The 7,223-nt window shown below is 38.0% G+C and overlaps 2 protein-coding genes across 3 annotated transcripts in view; one reads left to right on the forward strand and one right to left on the reverse strand.

The window, feature by feature from the left end:
- Positions 1–7,223, reverse strand: part of LOC144446456 (shootin-1-like) — a 104,618-nt gene that overhangs the window by 78,710 nt on the left and 18,685 nt on the right. The window contains exon 1 of one of the 2 annotated variants that reach the window (XM_078136220.1): positions 2,345–2,445. The exons of the other annotated variant lie outside the window; for it this stretch is intronic. Coding sequence (XP_077992346.1) covers positions 2,345–2,438 — 94 coding nt within the window. The 5' untranslated portion in view covers positions 2,439–2,445. Of the gene's footprint in view, positions 1–2,344; positions 2,446–7,223 lie in introns of those variants that run through there. 2 annotated transcript variants of the gene reach the window in all.
- Positions 4,669–6,774, forward strand: LOC144446619 (uncharacterized). Its single transcript, XM_078136423.1, has one exon. It carries the CDS (start codon positions 4,784–4,786, stop codon positions 5,513–5,515), a length of 732 nt encoding a protein of 243 aa, XP_077992549.1. The 5' UTR covers positions 4,669–4,783; the 3' UTR covers positions 5,516–6,774.

Raw genomic sequence — 7,223 nt, forward strand, 5'->3', positions numbered from 1 at the left:
GATCTGAATCGCTTCTGTCTATTTGTGTTTGCGTTGCAGGAATTGTAGTGTTTGATTTGGGTTAACATCGGAATGAAAAAAAGCACAAAAGCAGAAGAAATTACCCGTTAAAATCACATCAAATGCTACAATTATTACAGCTAGACTAGTGACTGTCAACAGAAGTGGCTGATGATGATTCCAATGATGGAGATGGTTGACAGATAATCAGTAATTTGTGACAATTGTTTAGTCAAATATTTCAATTAATACACCCCCTCCTCTAATGCCCCCCCCCCCCCCCCCCCCACAAACACAGGGAATTTACTTGTATTTTATTGCTAGCTCAGGTCACAGGTGAGTTAACAAATCATCCAAGTCAGTCTTAATAGTTACAACTCTGATGATTTCATGCAAGTTTCCTTGAAAATAGTTACACCTGTTTTCTCACTTGATGCACAAGTAATGACATCCACTTTGATTAGCTGTGGATGAGGGAACGTTGTACAAACCATCACACAGATGAAGTAACACTGTACAAACCATCACACTAATAAGTTACTACTAGTACAAATGTAAATGACTATTTTGACTTTAACTCTACTAGTAGTACTATAATAGTTAAACTTGATGCCAACAGTCAAATTTCTGATATCATTTGACATACCCTCAAACCTTGATCCAGGGTATCAACTAGTAGGATAACTTGTATCCATGCTACAATGTCAGAAGACATTAGATGGTATTAAAGACACAAACTGTCTTCAAGGCAACAATTAGAATTGGTCATCATTTCAACTTTCAACTTGTTGCTTCTTCAAACACTCTGCCTATACATATTGCAAATCAGTATTCTTGATTGCCAACTGTAATTGAGGTCAAGGGTCAACAGTCATTAACCCAGTCAAATGGCAACCAGTCAGACTCTCCATGAAGTTTAGTTGAAGGAATTTGCAAATCTGCTAGACACTCCACTTGCATACACATACTTTCCAATATTATGTTTACCTTTTAAATACAAAAGGTGACACTTCTTATCAGAATATAGAGGATGATAATTTGGAATCAATTTGTTTCGTATTAACCAACAGATAAGTCTTGTTATGATCTCAAAAAGCTTTCATAGTGTAGAAAACATCTTAAGACAACAACACCGCAAGAAGTCTCTGGTCACTAGTTTCTTATCAAGCTAGTTTCCAAAACAGGAAGTACATGCCTTGGTTAGACATGACAGTATGTAGCCTACAATCTAGGTGTATTGACACTGCTAATTCATTGTACTTCGATGTAGGAAGAAAGTGATGTGGTTAGATTCTAGGCCTGACAGTGTCTGTTAACAGATTCAGTTATAATGAACTCAATATTATCCAAATTAGTTATAGTTAAAACTTGGCAACCAATATTTTTGTCAGTACATTTTATCACAATGCTTTGAGTACAACTGAGTTGATATAGCTGAGTACTATAAGTGCTTTAAGTAGGCATAGTTATAAACTGGGTTCCTCATACTTTTTTGTTGGCCCTTTCATTGACTCACAATTCATACAGTACTGTCAAGCCTAAATGGCCAAGTCTCTAACTTAAGCTAATATTTTGTCAACTTTTGCTTTTAAAACCAACAAACTTCAGTTGAAATATTAACTTGATATGTTTACAAAGTATAACTGTTGAATTCTATCTATCCATAGTCTAGTTCCTAACGACCATGGTCCGATTTTACACTACGTTATCTCCACACCTTACGTTATCTCCACACAGTAATGGATGAAGATAACGTAGTGTAAATTCGGAACACGGTCGACACGAACTAAACTAATATCTATCTATCCCATATTGTGAACAAATGTTTTTTTTACAATCATCATATTCTTTTATATTTGTAAGAAATCGACTACAGTGATCTCTATACAATAGAAGGTTGATGCTTATTCAAAAACTTCTATTCTTTCTGGGTATCGAAAGGGAATTCTATGGTTTCAAACACGTAATATGCGGAAGTAAAATTTACTTCCGCATTCCCTAAACACTATATTAACCACACGACGTGGTAGTGTACTGGATCGTCTTTTATTGGTTCTACTAAGCACATGCGATAACATAAATCGTGTCAGGGTATCATGACATTAAAATCATAACTCTTCTCTTCTTCTACCAGCATAGCATGACTCGCGCGCTTCTGATATTTACATGAACTTTTAAAAAATACGGACATCGGATCGGAGCTAGGTGCAAATTCACAAACCGAGGCCGATATCGCGATACGATGTCAACAAGGAAGTAGTGCGATATCCTGCACTTTTTCGACAAACGAACAAAATATTTCGCTAACTAGAGCATGGACTGTAAACTCAATTAAAGATTCTACCTCTAACTGCACATGTCTTCAATTTTATCAGGTCATCTTCGGCTTTCTGGTACTTTTTCTCCCAAAACTGGAGGCGGTCCTGGGAGGCAGCCATGTCGAAAGTTCACTGGTCCACAATGCATAGCGCTACGTTCAGAACGAGGCAAAAAGTTTCCCTGATTTTGCTGCCTGACTTGACAGCTGGAAATCCCCCATTCATCAGTGTTATGATTTCGCGGAACTGCATTAACATTGTAAATGCACCACGTCTGAAAATATGAGGCGTGTGGTTGTTTGGCCCTGCGTATTAAGGGTGGATAAATAGACAGGCATTTTTGTCTGCCATTTTGAACTCCTTTGAAAAGGTCACAAGTTGTAGGCGTAACAGTAAATTGTGACGATTTTTGTTTTTCTAGTTCTGTAACTAATGAGCAGAAATTGCTCAAAGTAAATAAATAAAGAATTGAATTGAATTGAGTCCGCTATAAATAGCAAGTACATGCAGTACAGTGTCTACACCACACCAGGCCTACGATTGAAAGTCCAGAAGTCGCGTTAGTGTAATATTTATAATAGATACCTATTCACTCTGTAAGGCTTGGAGTCCAACCAAGTACAGTGTAAACCAGTCCAATAATTGGACCCAATGTATATTAAACTGACCGACATGTGTTTGTCAGTTTGTTGAATTTAAATCCCGGAACGGACACAGATAACCCCCCCAAAAAAACCCAACAACAAAAAACAAAACAAAAACCAACAACAACAACAATAACGTTTACTCAAATTCAAAACTAACTCTACACTTATTGCAGCTAAATGTTTTGTAAGACTTCTTATTTGTCATGAGATCAATTGTAAACAGTTTTCTATCATGCGTTGGCGTTGATTAAATACTTGAGTATATTATTTTGCTTTCAAAATCGCGTTGCTGTCATTTTTCTTTTGGTCAAATGCAAGCTTCCATTGTGTTTCTCGTAATATAGTTCTCCTATACGGTGTCGGGTTATATCGTTATTTACACCTTCACCACGTTGGCATCCAGACTACTTGTAATATAAATTCATGTAGACGTAATATAATAATGAGAAAGACAATGACAGAAAAACGAAACCGTACAATACAGTACATTTTGTGTGTGTGTGTGTGTGTGTGTGTGTGTGTGTGTGTGTGTGTGTATGTATGTATGTATGTATGTATGTATGTATGTATGTGTGTGTGTGTGCATGTATGTATGTATGTATGTATGTATGTATGTATGTATGTATGTATTTGGTATATGTTCTTGCCAATGTCACTTCTTGTGTACACGGCTTAATAAATATGTATGTATGTATGTATGTATGTATGTATGTATGTGTGTGTGTGTGTGTGTGTGTGTGTGTGTGTGTGTGTGTGTGTGTGTGTGTGTGTGTGTGTGTGTGTTGATGGATGGATGGATGGATGGAGTACATTTTTTTGGATTTTTCGTTATTTTTCTTCTGTACATGTTTATTGCCATGTCTACTGTAAGTTTCCATGGCTGAAAAGGACATAAACGTCGTCAGAAGTCAGCACCGTGTACGACTTCTACTACAAAGGAAATGTACATGGTTGTTGGAATAGCAGTAGTAGAGTTGGGCGCCACCACCGTGGGAGATCGGAAATAAAAACGTCAAACACGTTTCAATGAGCTGTTCAGATGACCCGATAACGCTGAATCCGCCAATTGCAACTGCTCATGTTCATCACATTTAATTAAACTTGAAATTACGAGCACCCATCAACTGGATATTAACTAGGTCGGCTGTTTACTTTGCTCGTATCATTATCAAACATTTTCATACATAACAACTATCTCTGCTGGAGGCCGATAAAGATACATTCCGGTCACACTACGGTGTCAATTAGAGGAAAACTTACTTCCGGAATTCCTTAGCAAAGTATTGGGATACAAGTTGCGTGAAATTTCGCAAAAGTGTTTGCTTTTTTGCTGATTGAACTTCGATTCTTTTCCCACGCGCCAAATTCATTTTTATATGAGAACGGCGGCTGTCATTTAGCACATGTAGCTTTCTCGACAAATCTTGCTCTGATTGGCTGATTAAAGAGTAACTGATTGAAAGGGCGACATCCTGTCTGGGCCTATTTACATGTCGTATGATAAGATCGTGTCAATTGGATGGTCCAGCTGGCTTATTAGCATACTTTCGACAGGTAAACAACAGGGTCGAGCGCCTAATCCACTCAAGCATGCGCACTTTGTGAATGTTTTAGTTCCGCCCCTTATTTGCATAATTTATGTTTTGATGGTGTTTTGTTACAAGACCCAGCTATCCTTCAGTTAGTATATTCATAGCTCTGTAGTGGGTGAACATCGCATGAGAGAAACAAGTGACTAGAAAACGTGGATTTTTACGTTACGTTACGTTGTGCCTTCGTAGTGACTGACTATCCTTGTACTACTAGTGGACATACAAGATGCTCAAAGCCATGATGCCAAGTTATCTGTTTGATAGTGATTCTGACGAAGGCGAGTCGCTGTTCAGCGTGGACGACGAGCTATCATTACCTCAGCTCCATCACAAATCCCAGGCTCTTCACATGATGCGGCCACGTCCGGAGTTTAGACCCTTCCAGGACTACTTCGGCCTTGCTAAAATAGTTACGAATGCAAGAGAAGCTGCGAGAGTGTGGAGCATGGAAGACCCGTTGGCGGATGAAGATTTCGACGTCGACAAATTATTCTTTTCACCCATAACAAGAGAGAGGTTTGACAGCACGGGAAGTAGCGCGAGCTCGGCAAGTGATTTCTCATTGAATGGTACAGACCGTGACTTCGAATTTTCGTCGTTCGGGTTCTCCGATTTCCAGGTTCCTCGCATTCCCAGTCCGCTTGATCTAGTACAGAACGGCAGAAGTGTTGGTCTCCGCAGAGGGAAGCAGAATCGAAAGAAACCAGGTCAGCAAGTTTGTGTTTTCTGCAGAAACAACGGAGAGAGCGAGTCGGTGTACGCGACTCATGCTTTGAAGGACGGTGATGGTAAAGTGACTTGTCCAATACTGAAAGCGTATACCTGCCCAATATGTGGTGCCAACGGCGAAAATGCGCACACTATTAAATACTGCCCACTTGGAAAAGGAGAAGAACAACCAAGCATGAAACTTCTGAAATCCACGCGTTCTTCGACGGGAAAGAAGAGATCAATTTGAAAACCGTATGCTTGACATTTCACAGGAGATTTTCGCAACAAAGAACTCTCTTGTTTGTGTAACGTAACGGTGCCATGAAATCCATCTGATTACTCGGAACTTTATATTGTGTTATTGAACCTATGAACTCTTCCTTTGACTTGATCTTGAATCACAAACATTTATTTCAAATCGGGTACTTAAAACCAGTAATTTACCTTGTGTTGAAATATTGTTATTTTTTGTTACACGTCCACATTTGTCGAACTTTGCTCAATTTATATTTCATCCGTACTTCAATTCAGTTGAGAATTATTTGTTAATATGTAACCGTTATATTTTGACAGCATAAAGGCTGGGATTTTTCTCTAGTTAGAAACATTTACTTATATCTTTACTATATGATACTGCCATAATTTTGCCAATTCGTTTTGGTTGATGTACAAACATGGAAGCTTACTTGGTTTTGAATACCAGTGTGGGTTTTTAGCGTATATATTGTGCAAAAAACTTATATGAGACTACAGTGTAAGGGCACTACGGTGGCCCGCCTTTCGGTTAAACTCATTCATTGTCTTCGTACAAATTTTTATATAGCCGGAAAATTTACTGGATGGAGAGCCTGTTTTTAGTGTAGACAGAAATTTGTCTATTTTGAAGGGTTTTCTCGTACCACTTTTGTATTACATTTTCTACGTTTGTATAAAAAAGGAGCAGCATGTGCGAAAAAAAAGTTAATATTATGTATGATTCACACCGCTGTAATTGATATTCAATTTTGAGGAAATGTTCGAACAAAATATTTTATAGATGACGTAAAATTGAATGCAATGATATAGGATTTATTTTAACGTTTACACATTCTTACATATGGCAATACTGTGTCTTTTCACGAAATTAAAAAAAAATGTTTTGTATTTTAGAAGATATTTTAATAGAAGAATCGTGGAAAGCGCTCGTTCATGAGGACGCTATAATTTTTCTGCTTTGATGGCGATTGTGATATTGCCAGTGTGTTTATGGTCGATGAAGGACACCTTGTAGCTTAATAACGTGTTGTGTGTTTGCTTTTTGAATTTCAATCCAGCACCTTGCAAATAGAATTGGTTGCTGGTGCGTTGGTGCACAGAATTTATTTATAATATGTTTAAACAGTTTAATGTAGACCGTGTTTGTTAGGTCTGCTGTTTTTTGCATGCCGTTGTTGAAATATTTTTTGTTCTATAAAATTTATCTCGAGTATTGAGAATTTATATTGTATTAAATTTAATAATTATCTTTGACGGGCTCCTTCGAGCCGTTTAATAAAAAGTCTGATGAACTGAACTGTTGATACTGTAGCGCAGTAGTCCATGCTATTGGATGTAGTGATGGATGGATGTAACGTTAGAGGTGGTTGCATGGAGTGCGTTTGAAAGGAAGAATAACAGAACCCTGACGAGTATGTACCACAAAGCGTTTATTGTGCGAGGGTGGGTTATTGAGAAGGAACACTTAACGGACCTGTATATATATATATAGTAATATATTCAGTATAGTGTGCGAGAGAACGTTCCGTAAGAAACCAGAAATACAGCTTTGTGTCAAACGGATGAACCCTTTATATCGTTGGTGTTTCGCTCTGAACTGGAATTCATTCATTACGGCTAATCTTTGGGAAATTGGAGGTAGCACTTTGAAATTTTTTTTTCTTGGGGCAGACTTATTGAACGAAGTGGAGCGTGACAGC

This window comes from Glandiceps talaboti, chromosome 15 (assembly GCF_964340395.1).
Source record: "Glandiceps talaboti chromosome 15, keGlaTala1.1, whole genome shotgun sequence".
NCBI classification, from domain to species: domain Eukaryota; kingdom Metazoa; phylum Hemichordata; class Enteropneusta; family Spengelidae; genus Glandiceps; species Glandiceps talaboti.

Bases quoted from the DNA above. Each gene is read 5' to 3' on its own strand.
- LOC144446619 (XM_078136423.1), top strand. From the start codon at position 4,784: ATGCTCAAAGCCATGATGCCAAGTTATCTGTTTGATAGTGATTCTGAC.